Source organism: Lepisosteus oculatus, chromosome 1, assembly GCF_040954835.1.
Source record: "Lepisosteus oculatus isolate fLepOcu1 chromosome 1, fLepOcu1.hap2, whole genome shotgun sequence".
NCBI classification, from domain to species: domain Eukaryota; kingdom Metazoa; phylum Chordata; class Actinopteri; order Semionotiformes; family Lepisosteidae; genus Lepisosteus; species Lepisosteus oculatus.
Window position 1 is genome coordinate 40,429,026 of NC_090696.1, and position 21,168 is coordinate 40,450,193.

Here is a 21,168-nt window from a genome sequence, read left to right on the forward strand (position 1 = left end):
AAAACAAAACCAAATAAGTACTCTTCTCATTACTGTAATTAACTAAGAAGAACCATTGAGCTTATGAACCAGTTGTCCATATGGACAAATATTTAAACTTACTTCTGACTCAGACATCCAATCTGCCCCAGAAATAAGTTTAAAATACTTCTCCTTACCAGTGTAGCACCTTGTTCAGGAGCTTTTATAACCTTTTCAGCAGAGCTAACCTGCCTCCAGTATGCAAAACCTTACAGCATTGTTTATTCACGTTTTATGTAGACTTCACTATTCTTCTGTGTAAATCATAACTTCAGAAACTTCTGGGATTTCATGGTAAGTGATAACACTGTTGACACCTGTAAATGTAATAAATCAATAAAGAAATACAAATTCTGCTGACCCATGCGAATAAGTGGTGAAATACCACGATCGGTGTTTACACACTATTACCATTGCTCTTTGAATATATAACTCAGGTTCAGTTCAGGAGTTATAAACATAAAGTCAAAGATGGTGGGATAAATTTAATGTCCTGTTTTTCATCCTTTCAAAAAATAACATGGAAAATCCCAAGTTTATTCTTTATAAGGAGTCCAACAGGTAGAAATGATCATTTATTGCATCTTAGTGTGGATTCACTTTATCTGGAAAACTGTTAAACTTTGATCTCCAGCAGTTCCGATGCTGGTGAAACAGCAATGTTTCTTTGTCTCCTTGACAACAGAGTGTCAGCTGAGCCGCTGATCAGGTAGAACAGGTCACTACAGCTTGAAAGGTCTGAATAATTTAGTGGAAATGATCTAACATGAGCCAAGACACCAGAGGGTGGGGCCACTGCTTTGCTCAGAGGTGAAAGAAATTCAGCTTCACCTATTTTTGCCAAAGGAATATAAAAATGGAGGGAGAGCCCGATGAAGAAGACAGTACTTTCACCAACATCTCTTTGGCTGATGACTCAGGTAAATTTGACCTCTAGTCTGTTCAGCAAATGAAAAGTTTAAGGGTGTTTGTGTGGTATACAGGCCTTATCACTCGACATTGCTCTAAACGTCTTTTAATAATTAACTTATTGTAACCGTTCCTTCCTTACATTTCTCAGTTTACAAAACTGTTTTGCAGTCTTGACCTAGCAATTTAGCAGTTTTATATTCCACAAGAAGAGCCTTGTAGATATTCTTGTTGAAAAGGGGAACTTTGAAAATGGAGCCTGAATTATTTTTTGCGCCACCATGACCATGTTAGAAAAGAATAATGTATACTTATTCAGCACGCCACAAACCAAGCAGTGCTTCCGATGAATTGCTTCTCATTATTTCTCTACTTAAGTTAAAGACCACAGAGACTTAATGGTCCTTATTCGGTTTAACACAAGACACCAGAGACCTGCTCTACCAAAACCAGGCTTTACAGGGTTAATTCTCAAAAGTTTGTAATACTTCCATCCTTACATTTTCAATCTACTTTTCCTTGCGAGGGTCACCGTGCTGACAAACTTGTTTTTTTTAAATGTGCTCACTCCAAAAGGTCAAAAGCTTCAGAATAATGAACATATAATATTGCCTCCTGCTACTTTAAAGAGTTCCTCTAGAACTTGTCAGAAAGATTTCAAAAACTGACATACACATAATATAACATGTTATGGTAAAACTGTAACATATATATACTGAAAATTATCCAATAATGTGAGGCACTTTCTAATCAGTTGCCTGATAATGATAAATAATAACATTATAGTATGTCAGTATAATATAATACAGTATATAATTTGTACTGTACTATGGAATTTCGTTTTTACACAAAAACTATCAATTTATAATGCTTAATATGCCTTATATATCACTTTTCCTAAGTTTCCATGGCTATTTCCAATACTGTACTTAAGACAGAGCCAGTTGCATATATAATGTATATGTATTTACACACCTTAGGGGTAAAATTTTGTTTTTCCCCACTTCAAGACATGGGAGTTCTGTAGTATTTTTCTATCATTCTGAAACACATTGAGTGCCAGACTGAGAGGAAAACCACTAAACAGCCCTACATGGTCTGCAAACATCAAATGAACTGAAAGTGTGATTTCCCAACATCTGCTGGAGCCTTCCCCCTTTGCTTTAATCGATGCTCATTCTGTCCTGTGGCGTTCTCTCTCCTCTGCCATCCTGTCAGAGGTGCAAAGCTGAAAGTTGTGGTGCACTTTTCACAATGAAAGAACATTAATTCCCCAAATTCCATCCATCCACCCATCCATTTTTCACTCCGCTTTTCCAGGTGAGGGTCGCGTAGATCAGCCCAGATTTGCCTGTCTCCAGCAACGGATTCCAGCTCCTCCTGGGAGATCCACAGGTGCTCCCAAGCCAGTCAAGAGATATAGTCCCTCCAGCGTTTCCTGGGTCTGCCACGGGGTCTCCGCCCAGTGGGATGTACCCGGAACAGCTCCAGAGGAAGCCGACTGGGGGGGCATCCTAATGAGATGCCCAAACCGCCTCAATTGGCTCCTTTTTTATCTGGAGGAGCAGCGGCTCTGCTCCGAGGCTCTCCCGGATTGCCAAGCTCCTCACCCTGTCACAGAGTGCCAGCCCAGCGGCCCTGTGGAGAAACCTCATTCCTGCCAATTGTATCCACGATCTCGTTCTTTCGGTCATTCTTTACGCTCATGACCATAGGTGAGGACAGGGACATAGATCGACCGTTAAACCGAGAGCTTTGTCTTCAAACTCAGCTCCTGCTTCACCACCAAAGACCGGTACAGTGCCCGCAAAACAGCTGCCGCTGCCCCAATCCGCTTCCCAAATTCCATCATTCTATCCAAGGTATTCCAGTGTGAATTATAAGAACATAACAAGGGTTACAAATGAGAGAGTCCCATGTGGTCCATCAAGCCCATTTGATAGTTAGGAGCTGGGCACACAGATACTCATTGGTATTTTTTGTCAAAGACCTGCCTCTGTCTCCAAAAGAGAAAAAAGGGGCTGAGGTGTTGACATACAAACATAAGGCATCTACAAACACAAGAAAAAGAAAAACTAGGATTTTAAAATACTTCTTAATGTCTGTTATAGCTTGCAGAAAGAGTGCTCTTCAGCTGCTGCGGTTATAGAGGCTTTTTCCCAAATCAACAGTCACTACGTCTACCAAACAAATCACACTGACAGTCAGCTTCATTTCCGAAATGACTGAGGTTTACTTATACAAATACAGTCACTTCCATTATTTTCCTTTGTAATGATCAATTTTAGCCATGGTAATTTTTGAACAGCACCAAGCATGGGGAATTCAGTGTAGATCTAAGCTGACAATACTAATAAAATACTAACGGCCTATATACTGTTATTTTGAGGGCCAACCTGATGTAATGGTATTTTTAAAAATAGTAACAAATGTTTCCCTTGGGCAAATTTGAATTGTAATTTGAAACGACAGGATGTGGTTGAATTCGATCCATCCTAGGTTTCATTATTTTTAGAGAAGATGGATAAATAGGTAATATACTGTAAGTGGAATAACGTTTTAAAAAAAGCCAGTTACATTCTAGGTATGGAAGATTAAGAGTTTGGATGGATGTAATTAGGTGGAGATTGCAGCAAAAATTTGCTTGGGGAAAAAGTCAGGAACTTCTGACCATTTCAGTTTTATGTAAACCCTGGTTAGCTTGTGAAACAAATGTGTTTTCAGGCTGACTACAAATTCTAGGCAAATGGCCCAAATGTAATTGTTTCCTTTAGTGATTTTTCAGGCTGTGCCCAACAGTTCTATTTCTTTGGGTTGCCCAGACTCTATTCCAGAGCTTCCAAAAAGGCACCTGCTTTGACGTACAGACCAAATGGATTAGTTATGACTCCGCACAGACTAGCAAATTAAAAAAAGCAATAGCTAGAGCACAAGCCATAATAAACACATTCCTTAAACTTCTCTTATCTGGTATTCTTGTCAATTCTGAAAATTAGAGACAATCCAGTCTCTAAGTTGGAACTTTTGTCAAACAGAAAATCGGCTTCTTGTTTAGAAGCACCTTACTTACAGTCCTTTAAGCATGCATTATGTACCGATGTTATGGCAGGCTGAAATTAAAGTGCTACATTTCTAGCTCAGTATAAACCAGCACTGAAAATCAGACTGACAGAAAAAAGTGCCTTGAGTACAAGCATACAGGGTTTTTCTGCATCCTTTTATAACAATGAAGGTTTCAAGTTGTACTGTTACTTTATGTGCAGTGATATTCAAACCTGATTCTTGTACTGCAGATGGAAGTACAAAGTGAACACTGACACTGGATCTTTCTTTACTAATGGCAACCAATTTTACCAGATCATTACCTCCAGAGATCATCAGAAGCTTCTGTTTCTCTCACTCTCTGGAAAGCAGAAAATGACTGAAAATGCATAATGCTCTTTGCAGGGAAATGAGCAAATTTCATCCTGATTTGCTTGAGAGTTTGAATTCATCATTAGGTTTTGAAAGTCTTCACTTCAGTGTGTCACTTACTAGGAATATAATTGCTCTGTGTAAGTGCCCCGTGCAAAAGGCTCATCCACATGTATTGTTAGAATACAGATTAAGCGGTGTGCTAAAAATGCCAAATAAAAGCTTGAACATCAGTGAAAGTGGGCCTTTTCAGAAGGACAGGCTAATTTTTTGGACTGTTTGTGTGGGTAAAACTACACCAAACATTAAAGGAATGCAAGATGTGCTTTTAACCAGGTTTGTAAATTACGCAATGCCTCTTGATTAACATGTTTTAGTAGTGTATTATGAATTGTGATATCCTTGCAAAAATGTTAGAATTCATGTTGCTTTTTTATATTCTTTATTATTTGCCAAGTGTGAAATAACAAAGTATTTGCGAAGCATCCACAGCAAAAAGAAGATTGTGAGCTGTTGGGACATTGTGTGCGCACAGGTTTAGATCATGAAGAAGCAATTCCATGTCAGGCCAGTGACAGTGACAGAGACAGAGCACACGTTTCTGGTAGGTACAGTACAACACAAAGCGGTTTATATATTCAGAATGCGCCCATCCACCTTACAGCACTATCTGCTGACAGGAAGCACCTGGGAGCGACCCAGATCTGACCAAACAAAAGTAGCAGAGAGATGGATTCTGCCATGATCAGGGCTTCTAACCCAGATGAGCCCTTCTGTTATTAAATGATAAAAAGATGCTGATAGGGTTAATTCAGAGCAAATAGTGAAACAAAAACTAGAGGGCACAAGTGGAAACCACATGAAAAGGCCATAAAAACTGAGAACAGGAAGCACTTCGTCACTCATAAGATTGTGGGAGCATTAAAGAAGCTACCCAGTCAAAGTGTGGAAACTGATACTCTTGTTTCTTTCAAGAAACCGCTAGATCCGCGATTGTCCTTGGATCAGTTGTGATATGCTTGCAAAAATGATAGAATTCTGTTCTTTATTATTTCACAAGTGTGAAAAAACAAAGTATTTACGACACATTGGTAATGGGAAAACAGAAGGTGTGCTGCTGAGACGTTGTTTGCACAGAGGTGATGTCAGCACACATATGAGATGCACGGGTTTAGATAATGATGAAGCAATGTCATAAGCAAAAGAGATAGACAGGCTGAATGCCCTCTTTTTCTCTGCAACCTTTCTTCTATTCTTACGGTATCTGATGTAGGGACTGCAGCAAATCATAACACCACAGCTCAGTGTCACTGGGCTCTAATATGTGAAACAAGTGAATACAGTAAGTGGTTTCAAATATACTGTATTAGCACAGGGTACCGATTTCTGCTTCAAATTGATTATTGACACAAAGCAGTTCACTGTACCTCCAAATCGTAGCCCAGCACAGTGCTTTTTTAGATAAGTTGGGGAGGTACTTAAGTCAAATTCATGTCAAACCAAATGCAAATCATATCACTGATGTGGCTGTTGCTCTCCAGATTGACGAGAGTTCCATTCCTGTGGTCTGTGTGCAGCATCTTTGTGAGTCTGTCACTCCACGCACTGCCTTTTGCTGGCCTTTGTCTGTGATAACGACGGGTGTATCTGGTATTGGTCACTTACTGTTTGTGGAGGGACCTGACATGAATGCATCATGGGGCCCATACCGAATGGGATTTACAAACCTGCTTGTCAGAAACCTGTTGATGTATGACGAGACAATAGCCTTGAAGATTTACTTCTGGTGATCTGGATTCCTCCTTCTGTCCAAACACATGACGACTAGGAGACTTGGTGTCTCTATATATTTTTCCCTGTGTGTGTGTGTTCACTCCAACGGGCTGATGTCCCATCCATGGCTTAGTACTACCCAGAGCCCTGCGCTTCTAAGTTAGGCTCTGGGCTGCCATGAGCTTTACCAGGAACATGGGGCTTTGCGATAAAAGATAGATAGATGCACTTCAGTTAGGCTGAACTCCAGCACGAGACTTCTGTGCTTACCATATGCTAGTGTTTTTCAGATCCGGAGCTTGTGGGTTACGGGGTTCCTAGGGTTACATTCAAGCACAAGCTTTTCATTAGGTTTTTAAACTAATTCCTCTAACTGTATCAATTTAACCATTTTGCAGCTATTAACAAGGTAATCATTTAAAGATATCTGTACAGGGAGCCAGCAGTTGAGTTAGGCAACATTATTATTATTATTATTATTATTATTATTATTATTATTATTATTATTAAAACTGTATTAATCTATTACAGGTTGTAAAGAACGTAAATATGAAACTTGTAACTCCTGAAGTGTTATTAATATTATAAAATACTATTATAAAACAGAATACAAACGACTCTTAAGAGATCCTACGATCATTAATCCAGCCTAGCATTACTTAATTAAGAGAAAAGCTTTTCATTCGGTGGTAAAACATAAAAATAAAGGTTGCAAATTCATAAGTCCTGAAGGAACACCACTACTCACTTCAAATGACTGCTCATATTGATCACATTTATTAGCGCTAACCCACACTGAAACACCTACAGTTACTGACCAACTCAAACAACGCACAGAACTTGTGTTTTATTCTGTGTGATTTGGTCAGACTTCTTTATGATTCTCACATTTAAAATTTTACTTATGATGTACTTGTTTACCAAGGCTGGGATAGATTGCCTTCTGATGTGAGACTAGATGTGAGTGATGTGATTCTTGACACTAAGAATCAGCATTAAGGAAAGGTATGATAAGGCTTCTGGAAGTTATTATTTTCTGGTACTTCAGTTAAAGCACTTTACAGGGACTCCCCTGTACTCCTACCACCAATGTGCACCCCATCTGGATAATGCAGCGACAGCCAAAGTGCACCAGTGCACTCAGTGGGGAGGAGAACAGAGTGATGGGGAATATTAAGAGGCCATGATTGGTAAAGACCATGGTGAAATTTGGCCAGGACACAGGGGTAACACCCCTTCTCCTTTCAAGAAACACCCTGGGATTTTTAATGACCACAGACCCTGGTTTTACATCCTCATCCAAAGGATGGCACCTTTTTATAACATAGTGCCCCCCTCATTAGCACCCACATCAACCACAGGGATGAGCGCTCCCTAGTGGCCCCACTAACACCTCTTCCAGCAGCAACCTTAGCTTGTCCCAGGAGGTCTCCTATCCAGGTATTGGCCAGGCTCACACCTGCTTAGCTTCAGTGGGCTGCTAGTTGTAAGCCGCAGGATGATATTGCTGCTGGCTATAAAGTAACGAATGGAAAAAAGAAACTGCACGAGACAAAAAGGCTTTTATTTGAACAATAAGGTATGTAGGCTTCAGAAACACTTTTAATAAGGTATACTAAGAGCACACTGGCAACTCCGTCAGACACTTGTTCAAGAATTAGCTGGAACTGATTTGATCAAATAAACGACATATGAAACGAAACATGCTCATTCCACACAAATGCAGTTGAGCCCTCGCCAGCCACAGTTAATGAGACAAGGCAGTCGGACAGCTTTTTTGTGTGAAATAGTGGGGACCACAGAATGAGTCACGCTGTGCAGTGGATCACAGACAATAAAAATTAATGAGACAGTCCCAGATACGAAGAGGTGGGAGGTTAATACATGTAGATTATGTATTAGAAACAGTTTTCTCCCACTATAATTAAGGTAGTCTTGATTCAGCGGGTTGCTCAGTATACTTCTACTGCCCACAATTAAATGCTTTTATTTCGAATACATTATACAATCAAATTTGTTTTTTCTTTTCTTTGACATGATTAGCTCTAATTTCATGTGTTTATATAAGGCTGTACCACCAGCTACCTTGACTGTACCCAACTCATCTTCTCTAAGTTTCTTGGCTGCCATCACCCAGGAGACGTGTGGTTACAGACCCTACATATTGGAATGTTCCTAACCTTTCCAGCAGACAACACTTCAAAAGTTCAAAACATCTAAAAGTTTTTATTAATGCATTTGTTATAAGCCAGCAATTGGTGCACTGTAGGTTTGTACGGGAACTAGAAACAAAACCCTTAATGATACAAGTTTATATTAAGAGGCATCTGTACAATCCTTCTGTAAAGAAGAGAGTGCCATGCTTTGGCTCTAATAATGGTTGTTGAAATTCCGTTTGTCATTTTGCTGAGACAAAGTGGTGAGTGTTTTCTTTTCCACAGTGGGTGGTGGAGGTCAGTCAGTTGCTGTCTCTAGGTTTGATTCTGGCCAATGGCACCTTTTAAATGGAGTTTGCAATGGTTTTCTTTGGGTTTTTATTGGGTTAACTGGTGTCTCCTAATTGTCGCTCTTATATCTAGACTGGTATCCTGCCAAGAATGTACACTATCTTGTGCTCATAGTCAGTCAAGTTAGGCTCCAGCTAACCTCAATTACACTGAAGGTTATTGAAAACTGAAGAATGGGAGCTTACGGAAAATAATATTAAAAACAGCCATATGAGTTAGAGCACTAGCTGCCATATCACCCTGCAGCTCTCAACTAGCTACCCACTGAAGCTAAGCAGGGTTGAGCCTGGATGAGACCTCTTGGGAGGCTGCTGCTTATAGCTGCTGCTGGAAGTGGTGTTAGTGGGACCAGTGGGGGGTGCCCACCCTGCGGTCTGTGTGGATCCTAATGCCCTGGTATAGTGTCGGGGAAACTATACTGTAGTTGGCTCCATCTTTTAGATGAGACATTAAACTGAGGTCCTGACTCTCAGTGGTCATTAAAGATCCATGGGCATTTCCCGATAAGAGTAGGGACTTATTCCAATGTCCAGGCCAAATTTCCCAAGTCAGCCTTTACTTCCAAATTGTCCCCATGTGTGATTGGCTTGCACTTGCCCTGTGATGGACTGGCGCCCAGTCCAGGGTGTACCCTGCCTTGTGCTCGTTGCTTGCCGGGTAGGCTCCGGCTTCCTCTGACACCGTATGGTCTAAAGCAGTTTGGTAAATGACATGACATATTAGATAGAAAGTGTAATATTGTGAGTGCCATTTTAAGGTAAATTGTTACTTTACTATGGGCACATACTGACAATCTTCATGCCTTCTGGCGCAGGAAAAGGGTTACACAATCTCCAGATTAAGAAAAATGTAATATCAATATTTATTACTGGTATTGTGTAAGGATCAGGAAGCACATTCAGTGGAAAAAGTCATGAAAGAATATTTTCCATATTCTCTCACAAGTGGATTAGAAAAGGGCTACATTGCTTTACATTTGCTGTGTTCTCCATTTAACTGATAGAACCCTGCTCTTCATGCAAAAAGGAGGTTGTCTCCTCTCCTGCAATTCTAATTCTATAATTCCTATTTCATTCTTTAAAGAAATACAACTAAATTAAAGTATTCTATTCAAAGGGCGGTTCAATTTAGATGTATAGATCTACATATATATATATCTCTCGACCATTTGAATATTTTTATTCTGATTGCAAAAATCTAAATACCTAAAGTACATGTATCTGGAATGGGCTGTGCCAGTCAGAGGAAGGCTGTGTGAGATCAAAAGCAAAGAGAGAACAAAGGTTCATAAGAAGGCTGCATTAGTATTCAAAGATAGGAATTATACCCACTTATATTTCCTGTCAGGCAAAATTTATAGCTCTGCGATATGAATGTAAGGAGCACACAGCACTGGCTCTTGTAGTGTCTCAGGGGTAGGGCGTGTGTGTGCACAATGCAGGTCAGACAGGAGAGTGGGGTGACTGGTTGCAATAATCTAGTTATTCTGACATTTAAGTGCCTGATTTCCTCTTCCTGGGTATGTATCAAATGTACCACAGGATCCAGAGGTTCCTAAAATATGTTCGAAGTACCTGCACACTCATCTTCCCCTCATCATTTTCAGCATCACACATCTGCTGTGTGGAGTGCAAAATTCCTCAGTCTGTCTCCTGAAGCTGAAATGGGCTTTGAGTATAACAGCCCATTCAAACATATTGAGCAGGAATGAAGAAATGTGAAGGTATGGAGAAATACCAATAGCAACGATTGATATAACTTTAGCCCCTGCTGGGGTAAAAAGGAGAAAATTAAAATATTAAATAAAATATAAATGTCTCTCGAGGTTGTGTAAAAAAAATTGCTTAGAATAAAACATTATGTGCTCTGTCTCCCTCTGCCTACAAATCTAGGAATAGACACTTGATGCACATACACACCGGCTTGGGAACAACAGTTTTAACAGGAATAAATGTACAAAATCGTTTAAATGGAAGGAGATGTTTCCCTTTTCCACTTTTATTTGGCTGTTTGGTGATCTTAAGTGGGCATTTAAAAGAATTAAAAGAACAGAAGAAAACCATAACGATCGCCCCTCTTGCTAAATTGTTGCCCCATCCTTTAATCCTTGTGCTCTCAGTGGATGGCAAAACCTAAAATGCCCTAGGGTGTGGGTGGTCTTTTTAACTTCTTCCCATAAATCTAATACCTAAGAACACATTCACAGTTGTTACTTTGTTTGGAACATCAGTGCATTATAAACACAAGCCGAATAAACATTTTAATTACCATAAAAAAGCACCAGAGGGCAACAAAAATGCTACTGAATTTTCCCACTATAAACAATAAACAAGATCTCTTTGTTTGGTGCTCTATTAGGCTGGACACAATGGTTATTTATTATATTCCACTATGAGAAAAAAGAAAACTACACAATAAAAAAGGAAAAATAAATTTAGCCAGTATCCTAATATTTCTAGCAGTATCCAGTTCCACATTGACCCCATTCTAAATAACTAGATCATTCTTACCTTAATCTCCACACTTAGAGTTAAATAATGAGTTCAGAATTACTTTTCAAGTGACTCAAAAACCAATGAAACAAATATTTTTTTATCAGTAATTGCTGTTATTATTTAAAAACCATGCCTTGTGAGGATAAGAGTTACTGTACATCTTTGCATGTCATAAGTCTTCATTTCTTTTGTCTCACAGTATCAATTTCATTAATTTTTTTTTCATGAGGAAACTAGCCACATGAAACCCCTTTAAGCCCTCTGTAAAAAAAACATGGTGCCGTGTACTCAGAACTCCAGCTGGGACATTTCAATAGCTGAAAGAAAACTGCCACCAGCTACCTGCTTTGCACCAGGAATCCACTTTTGAGATTTGTCTGAAAAAGATTAACGGGTTTCAGTTTCAGTTTTGCTTCTCCTGGCCATCCAGCAACATGTAGCCTAACTAACAAGCAACACAAACACAAAATGCAATTTGGCTTATGAATGAATGAACTGACAAGGAAGCTTGTGGCCCTATTGATTTTTGAAGGGCTTTACGAGTTCAGCTCTGAAAACCCTTTCAAATTAAGAGTCACAAACCTGGCACTAATAGTTTAACATCACCATGTTTGGTTTGAAGCCAGGGAGTTGTGCTTGAAGGTAGGTAGGGAAGGTCAGTCCCTTTTCAAGGCCATCAAGGCCCATGGGGAATGGGGGGCAAAGGCCACCATATTTCTTGACCATGCAACACTGGAAGTGGAGGTGATGTGGTCAGCATCATGCTCTGGCCCCCTATTACCTCCAGAAGGATTAACCCCTGGTACTCATTTGGAAAGCAGGCCAAGTGGACCTGGGAGCCATCTGGAAGGAATTAGAGCAAGCTACATTACTTGACCTTACCTGGGATTGAACCTTGAACCTTCTGGTTAGGAGCTAGACACCCATGCCATCAGAGCCACCACAGCTCCCTTGTAGGCCACCTACTGTATTAAATATAACAAATACAAATATTTAGCTTACAAATGGATTTTATAGATGGGTGGGGCAAACAAAAGATTTCAATATTTAATTTCCTGGGAAAGATGGTCTGTCCAGTCCGACTATCAGTATTAAAGCTTAGAGCAAAGCACTCTCAATGAAGTGAGTGAGGAATGTGGAGGAATGCTGATCAAGAGAGGAAAATATTTCCATGGGGTAAAGGTCAGTTATTACTGCAGTCTGCTCTCCCCATAAACAGCATATGGGTTTCTCAAAGTAGCAGAACAGCACTGTCATATCTGTTCACTGATCTTTCTACAGTAGTTAATCTAGTGCAACCAACTGGTACTGAAATATGTTTTGCCAGGGGAACATGCATATGAAAAGCAAGCATCTGTCCAATTCAGAATTATTCATAGCAATTGTAAGACAGGTCTGCGTGTGACATCCCCACCATACTGTATTGCTAACCTTGTATATGTAACATATGTGCTTCCTGTAGGTTTTTTTTCCCAGTGATCATAGGTTCTAATACACAACACAGATCTCTAATGATGTTGAACATCAGGGGAGCTGGTCTCACGTTCTGCGAGGTGTAGAATATCCTTTCTGCCGTCATAGATGAGAATGGTGCTTCTTGTTCCACATTGTCTTTAGCTCCCATGAAGCACCACAGTCTTTTTAGAATCGATTGAATTGGGTCATAAAGCCAGATGCCAACTAGATTCCTCTGAGACCCAGTTCCTTACGTTAGTGGCAACATTACTCCCCTATGATAAGTACAATTCGCAATGAGATGTGGAAAGTGAAAACATGCACTGACTTTTTTATATATATACCTACCCCCTTTGCAATCACCAACTGTCTCTTGACATACTGGCTAACAGCAACTGCTCATGCAGTGCAGAAGGAGAGAGAGCTGGGGCTTAAAAGCTCTTGTGACCTGCCCACTCAGGGACACATTCATCTCTAGCTCCACAGCACCTGACAGGAAGGTCACCATCAACTGGAGGAGTGAAGCGGCCTTCATTGACATCACTGCAAATCTGCAGGAGCCCAGGAAGTTGCACCGATATTTTTAGTAATATACCTCCGTGCCAATACAACACAAGCCTTTGCTTTGTTGTAATGTTAGGGTGTTTTTTTTTAATGACTTATCAACCAGCAGGAGCCAACTGGATTGAATTTAAGAGGAATAAAACGGCAAAATAAAAGACACATTTGCATTTATTGAGGAAACGATCAACATTAGAACGAGTAATAACTAGTTTTGGAATAAGCACATTCTGAGCCTTTGCCTCTCATAAAAGATTGATGAATTCAAGTGTTAGAGCAGCTCCAATAAATCAAAGACATCCCACAAACCTGTCATAAGATTACAGATTGATGTGTTCAAGGTTCAGCTCTGTTAGCCTCTCGGTGTAGGACAACACTTCAGCCCAATTGGCCTCCTCTTGCAGATAAACCTTTCTTATGTTCTTAGTAAACTGAGAAGCTACTTTAGGCTGCTCACATTCACATTAGAAAAGCTTATGAATATCTGCAAGCTGTCGCACATCTGTTTAAATCCCAATACCATCTCACACTGAGAAGGATTTGACAAGTTAGAAACATTAAGGTATTAAAAATGAAACCAATTATGTTTTTGGGAAACAGAGAATTAAATTAACAATATGTCTGTGTAACACATTGTGAGTCAGCAGACTACATTCAGGTTGCATTTAGACGTTTTCATTCGGAAATGAGGCCAAATTAGAAATGGTCTCAAGTTACCTCTTCAGAACTCCAATTATTTATCATTTCAATGGGCTAAAACAACATCATGTCCATGTTTTGAGAGATACCTGAAAACAAATGGATTTGGCTCAGCCCTGACACTTAATAACATTATGCTTTACAATTTCCCTAAATCTCCCTTTCCTGGCAAGCCTGGAGAGAAGGCAGAAAACAGTCTGGAAACGTGAAGCCTTTCATCCCTTCTGATGTCTAACATTGACAATAAATTGCCTGACATGTGGGATGATGCTGAATCAAACAAACTTTAGGTGGGGCGAAGTCAGGGACAATTCAATCTGACAGCAACTGATAATTGAAACAACATGGGAAACATAAGCTACCCCCTGAGTCAGGTAGCCCATGGAGTAATACACTAATATTCCTGTGTGTTCCAAAGAGCCAGCTCAGCGAAAAACAAGCAGACGTGCTCAGAAAGTGTCCTAATCAGGTCGCCGAGATAGAACAACACATCACAACTTTTGAAATACATTTGAACCTGCTCTGGAAAACAAGAATTCGTTGTTGTGGTTTTTTTTTTGTATTATCTTGATTATCTGAGTCAGGTCACTACAGTGTGAATGTGAGGGTATGAAGAATAAAAGACTACAATGTAGTTGAGAATTAAAGTTTGGAAGATACCGATTTCAGGGAATTCATTTAATTCACATTCGTACTGAGTGAACAACACACTCAGTTTCCACTTTTAACATGTTCATTATAATGATACTGTAATGAAAAATCTGCTTATATTAACCTGAGAAAATGTTTGTTTTCAAAACTTGGTAGTGAAACAATTCCTGAACACAACAATTTATAAAAAACGCGATAATAATAATCAAGTCACTCTGGACTCCAGATTTTGCATCAGAACTGAGGCTAATGTGACTGCCGTTCAGTGGGAACTGTCTAAAGCGAGAGCAGATGAAAACATACCCTGCCAGCTTTTCTTCAGAGCCATGCCTGATGTGGGCGGCATGCTGACAGCCTATGTGAACTGTAATGTGCCTCAACATGCAGGTATAGATACAGCAACATGTACAGAGAGATGAAATGTTGAAATTAAGAAGAGTTACGGCTCTGTTAGATGAATTAGCCACCGTAGAAACAAGATAAAGAAAGCAATGGCTTTTGAGACACAGTTTTTCAGTCTGGGAGCAGCGTGGTCTGAAGAGCAGTTAGGCCAATGTGAGGAGTTAGAGTACAGAAGCAGTATCGATGGGGAGCTTTTCTTACTGTGGCTGGTCTCTGCAGGACCGCAAAGCGGAGCTCCATCCAAAACCATAGGGAGACACCGGTTCTCGATTCAGAGCACTCAAAAGACCTAACTGGCAGTCTTAAATCCCAGAGAATTTAAGGCTAGAATGGAGAGTCCTGATGTATTAGAATATAATATATAATCTCAATAAATAAAACTTTATCTATAAACATTTAACTCAAATAACTAAACGATGGGGTTTTAGTGTCACTTTATTTTATAAATATATTTTATTTCATTCTTACAAAGAGCAAAGTGCATTCCCAACGGGCTATATTGTTACTAGAATACTTCGAAATAACAACAATTATTATTATTTGCTTTTTATGCAGTCTTTTCTTCACGTGCAACTTAATATTTTACTTACTGTGGCCAAATTCTGTACTTTTTTTGTTCAATTACTCCTATTCTCATTCAAAAACATATAATATATATTATAATGCTAGGGCATTACTGCACTGTGGATCAATAGGTTACACTTTTTTCATGTAGTGTTTTTACTGTGCATTGTACAGTAACAGCTGTCGTCATTGTTTGGGCACTGCGGTTATATAGTCGTTCCCAGCTCTCCGCTTCGTGTCGTGGCGCCCCCTGCCGGACTGCCTTGTAAGTGCGCCGCAGCGCCCAGTGAGGGTTTGTTGATCATTCACGGGGAGACCGCAGTGACAGGCTTGTTAAGGTTTCATTATAAACGCTCCGCCTAGAGGTTAAATTATTTCTTCGCTCCTGAAAGGTAAGTGACTCCTGAAAACATCACAGAATCTGCCCACTTTTAATGTGAAGGTTTGGGGTTTCACGTTTTAAAACGCTGTTTAGCTGCGTATAACCAGTTCCTTTTTTCAAGAGATCAGGGCGTACAGGCCTCGGTTGTTTTTTTTTTTATGTGCACACTGATTTGAATAACTCTGAATGCTTTAAATGTACGATTTATATTACGGTAGATTTAAGTAATTCGAAAGCCATTCAGGGACGAAACGATTGAGGAAAACAGGTAAAACGCAGTCTTGACAGTTGCAGGAGCGACGGAGTCTTGACCATTTCGGTCGGCCAGTGTTAATACAGTATGACATCCGGGGGGGAGGGAGAGGTTGTCCTGCGTGTTCGATTGTAACGGTGATCGATCCACGGCCAACATTTTCCTTTAAGAAATGTAGTAAGTCTGTCGACATGGGCCAGGCCTTGGCAGCTTTCCCTGTGCCCCGGATTGCCTGAGATCAGGGCTGGGTCCGTGTCTCCTGCGCCGCTGCTACAAACCGGGCTGAGCCCATAGCGCCCGCAGCGCTGGCGGTACCCCGATTTCAGCTCATCGAGCATCCAAACGACTGTCGTGTCGACGGTTCGTCTTCCGCGTATTTTGTGTTTGGTTTTATTCGGTTTGAGGGTTGGTCGTTTTATACAGTAGATACCAGCGTATCGTCTGTGGAGATGATCCTTTTAAACGCGCGGACGCCGCCTTTTCCTATTCTGTAAAATGTTGGATTATGATTGGAAACGCTGGGCTGACAGCTGTTGTGATGTGTCCTTTTCTAAAGTGTGGCCAATCCTCTTCTTACTTGAAATCTTTAGATTAGGATTTTGTTATTGGCCATTGGATAATGTAATAGCAACACTGTTAAGCGAGTTACTTTTTGACCATGAAGAAACGGTGACGTTGGACCCTTGATAACCTTGTAAATTGCATCTTTATACAGTTTCATAGCGGCAAAATTAATGGAAAGATAATTTTTCCTGATTTCTAACAAACCTACGGATGCTCACGTGTTACGGGAATACTGGGGTGGTATATCCATGTGTTAGCAAGCCCCGTGAAAAATGTTTAGTATTAGGTATGTACAGTACACCAAGGTGTTTTTCCTTAAGTGCAGTCGCTTCTGCTGTGGTGTTTGGAGGAAAATAGATTTAAAAATGTTCGGGTTGAAACTTTCACAACGAGTAAGCAGATCTGTTAAGCAAAGAGTACGAATCTGAACACATGTGGGACGGCGCTAAGTTTTGAGTTACCTAATTCCTGTGTAGACGTATATCTGTGTGAAAGTGTCTGAATTTCTTTCATTAATATATGCATATCTGTTCTAGCCTAGCTATTGGGAATATTCTTTAAATCTTTCCTTTCTGTCTGTGCTCTTTTCTGCAGTGGACAGTAGATCTGCAGCCCTGTATTCTAAAGAAGAAGACGAGTATTTCACCATGAACTCCGACATAGATGGTGAGGGCAAACTCAAACTCTCTCTGTAGAGCTGACTTCGTAGCAGACAGTGCTGCACTGAAAACATTGGAGTGTCCACATGTGCGTGTTATTGTTTAAATTAAGAGGGCAGTTCAAGTTTTTATCTACTCTTAATAAAAATGAGGCAGCTCTCTGCAACTTTGTAATTCTTAGCTTGCAACCTATTTTAATAAAATTGTATTACCCTTCTTACTATTGCATCAGATCCTGCTTTACTGTTGCTAGTCTTCATTGTAGTACATTTATTGTTGTTGTTGTTGTTGTTTTTATTTCTGAGCATAGAGATCAATCAAAAGCATATCCCTTTAGCTTTAATGTTCTTATCTTAAGACAGAGGGTCTTCCTGTCAGCGTGAAGCAGCAGAATGAATCTCAGATTCAACTGATGATTTTGCTCCCAGCCTTCTATGTAGTTGTGGATGACCCCAGTGCGTGTGTGTTTGTGGCACAGGAGACACTGAGAATCAGGTGGAGCTGGAGGAGAAGACGAGACTCATTAACCAGGTCCTGGAGCTGCAGCACACTTTGGAAGGTGAGAGGAGATCTCCATTCCTCTCAATGTCAGGTCTTATCATCATAATCCCCTACAGTAGGACAGAATGGATTTCCACCCATCACCTTATTGAATGTCCAGTGTTAAAAGTCCCACTGTTAAAACAGTGGGACTTTAGATTACTATCTACTGCAGTCCTACAGTTAATTATGATCAAAACTGTAGTTACACGAGCACTGTTAATTAAAATACCTACACATGTTTTGCTCAGCTACACCTTAAGTTGAAATGAAATTGCAGTCATAATTGGCAAACATTTACTGATTTTCAAGAATGACATTCTTATTAAATTGTGGAAAAATACAGCAAGATGCATAGTTGAACTGTAATGACTATAGGGGATATTATATATCTAATAGATATGATGGATATAAGAGTGTGCTAGATATAATTACAGTGTAATTCTGATTTTCATTGGATCACCTCTATGGCCCTAAAGCTGTAGTTGTAATTCTGAATAAAGTCAGCTCCACTGTTGTGTAAGAGAGCCATTTGATGGCTATGGCTTATCAGAAAATGTAATACCACTTTCATGTACTAACCATAGACCAACAGGTCACGTTCTTAAGTCAATAGGGTCAACACACATCTGGGTTCACAGAACAGAACAGTTCACAGAACAGTTACCCATTTCGTTTTCAGAGTTAGAAAAGCCATGCAAAATGTAGAAAAACAATGGAAAAGGAAGTTGTGGAGTGGGGTTACTATATGCTTGGACAGCCTATATCATATCTGGTACTAATTACAGTGTAAAATTACTTAAACAATTCATAGAACAGAGCAAAAGAGACTTGAGGATTAGTTGACTGCTAATGGCTAAGGGCCATATCAAGACTATATTGTCACCGACGCTTGCTGACATATAATAGGAAAGTCATGGAATATGCCCTGGAGTGAATGCGGAAATCCTAGTACAGTGCTGAGGGACAATTAAAGTACGCATTGCCCAGTCAGCGCTTTTCTCCAGAAAGTGGTTTGTTTTCGTCTGCCTTGCTTGGTGTACAAGTTGTACTTTTAGAACAGGCCTTGAAAGAAGCCGTTTCCCCCTCTCCCCTTCCCGTTCTCAAGACCTCTCGGCACGAGTCGATGCGGTGAAAGAAGAGAACCTCAAGCTGAAGTCGGAAAACCAGGTGCTGGGACAGTACATTGAGAACCTCATGTCGGCGTCCAGCGTCTTCCAGACGACTGACACAAAGAGCAAACGAAAGTAAGGGGCTGCCTCCCCTTTCCCATCTCCCTGACCACCACCGATCATGTTTACATCTGTGTAGTCATTAAAATGCACATTAAGCTCTGTTTATAGGTTTTTGTTTGTATTAATTTAACATTTTTTATGTAATCTGTTCCGGTTTGGCGTAAAGCCGCGGACTCGTCGTGCTCAGCCTTCTGCATGGGTTGGGGACTTCCCAGAGAATCGCCTTCTACGAACGATGTTTCGTGTGGCGTCCTTGACTCTTTTAGTGAAGTTTGCAGGGACAGAAGTTGACTTCAACATCTGTGGTATTTTCCTGTCTGTGCCAGTTTGTCAAATGGAAAGGACTGTTTTGAGCGGTTTGCCACATGCAGGACAAAACAGACACACTAGGGAATTTGAATAGTGTGCAAATCTGTGTGAACTTGAGGAATTTAAATAATAAACCTGCATGACTTTGACTGGGAAGGCGAGTACAGGGCTATACAAGACTGGTTTAGAGAAATAGTTCAGATTATTTGGCTTTTACAGTTCTCGGTGAGTCCTTACCAATCTCTTGACAAGTCTGGTGTGATGTAACATATACACCAGATTATATCTTTTCTGTATAAATAGGTAAGCACAAAGAGGGCTGTACAGAAACAGTGTATACTATGTGTATGCCTGAATACACTGGTTCCATCTACTTACTTTCAGCAGTATCTGTTTAAGATGAAAGTGCTTTGTATTGATTTAAACTATTGTGAGTGTCAGCACAATGAGAATAAGGCCACTCGCATTATGTACTGAGGTCATTACCAGTGAAGTTGTAAACACTCAGCGTTATTATTCTAATATGAGTTTAATGAGGATTAAACGGATACACTTTCTTTTGCACATAGGTGTATGGGCAAATTAGTATTACAACAAAAATGAAAAATGTGTTCTTTTTACTGATCTGACTGCTTTAATTACTGTACCTGGGGAATAAAATGCAGTGTTAAACAATGCTTTTAACACACAAGGGACACAGCTGACTGCTCTCTGACATTATAAAACAGTCTGTTCCATTTCAGATCGGTGGAGTTTCTAGGGAAAATGTCAATAGAGGGTTGGAGTTTCCCAGTTATTTCAGTCATCAGTTTCGCTAATGTTACTGTTATTCAAAGATGAATTGGCACAGAGTTTTTTTTTAACCGAAGGCCAAACTAGACTTGGTACTCAGAATTTATTCTGAAGATGATCATCATGTTCTGTAGAGCTAGTTTACAAAGAATCAGGAGAAGCCCACAGACTGATGAAATTTGCCACCAGTGCAGACATGGTAGGCCGCTGTTGATGTGGTGCCAGTGTAGTTTCAGATGATGTTGTGGTTAAGTGGGCAGGAAGGCTAAGGAGGAATAATGGCTTGGCACTGCACTTAAAGGCGGAAGAAATATTGATCATTAAAAATTGTTAGGAACATTGATTTGTGTTTGGATTTGAAAACATTCAGGGCACAGTCAAATAAAATGTGGTGCCAGATGCTATTTAATGTAAAAGTGGATCCAAGTCTCCTGTTATTAGAGCCCTTTAAAACCGTGGCCAACGATCAGGTGTCCGCGTAAGTGTGTATTTACGAGGAAACAAGTCCTGTGGGGTGTTTCCTTGATGAAGAGAATTAACCTGGAGTTTTCAGAACTTTTAGAGAGAATGTCATAATTTATTTGCATTGAAAGTAGTTTTATTATTTTTTTATTTTTTCCTGCGGACATGTAACTTGCCTACACACCCCGAGATATTACTGACTTTGTGTGTAGATTGTGTACATTTTAATACTGTGTTGGCTTTTGAGACTTTTGTTTTAATAAAGATGTTTTTGCTTTTGCATGAGTCCGTATGGTGGTATTCTTTCTCACTGGTATCTGGAAGTGTCTTAAAGAGAGAAGTTTCTGGGATCCATAATAAAAAGTAGTCATTTGCTTCATTCATAATAATAATTTGATATGTAAGTATTACAAATGGACAATTCAAGGTAATACTTTACTAGCATTGGCTGAATGCAACAGTTAAATAATTTCATATCAAGACAATATGATGCACACTTGTCTTCACAAATCTGATCCTGG

At 40.0% G+C, this 21,168-nt stretch overlaps 1 protein-coding gene across 3 annotated transcripts; it reads left to right on the plus strand.

The window, feature by feature from the left end:
* Positions 1 to 830: 830 nt before the first annotated feature.
* LOC102698815 (short coiled-coil protein B) lies at positions 831 to 20,927 on the plus strand. Of its 3 annotated transcripts, none has more exons than XM_006629618.3 (4): positions 831 to 941; positions 17,245 to 17,316; positions 17,788 to 17,868; positions 18,958 to 20,927. In XM_006629618.3, exons 1-4 carry the CDS (start codon positions 878 to 880, stop codon positions 19,098 to 19,100), a joined length of 360 nt encoding a protein of 119 aa, XP_006629681.2. In that variant the 5' UTR covers positions 831 to 877; the 3' UTR covers positions 19,101 to 20,927. The 3 variants fall into 3 exon arrangements, with proteins under 3 accessions (XP_006629681.2, XP_015200532.1, XP_015200533.1); XM_015345046.2 differs by lacking the exon at positions 831 to 941 and adding an exon at positions 15,715 to 15,843; XM_015345047.2 differs by lacking the exon at positions 831 to 941 and adding an exon at positions 16,355 to 16,446.
* Positions 20,928 to 21,168: the final 241 nt, after the last annotated feature.

What these genes read in the sequence shown, in the direction of transcription:
- LOC102698815 (XM_006629618.3), top strand. Translation starts at nt 878, where the DNA reads ATGGAGGGAGAGCCCGATGAAGAAGACAGTACTTTCACCAACATCTCT. An exon ending in CTCTTTGGCTGATGACTCAG is followed by an intron (nt 942 to 17,244) that starts GTAAATTTGACC and finishes TCTTTTCTGCAG; the next exon opens with TGGACAGTAGATCTGCAGCC. An exon ending in CATGAACTCCGACATAGATG is followed by an intron (nt 17,317 to 17,787) that starts GTGAGGGCAAAC and finishes TTTGTGGCACAG; the next exon opens with GAGACACTGAGAATCAGGTG.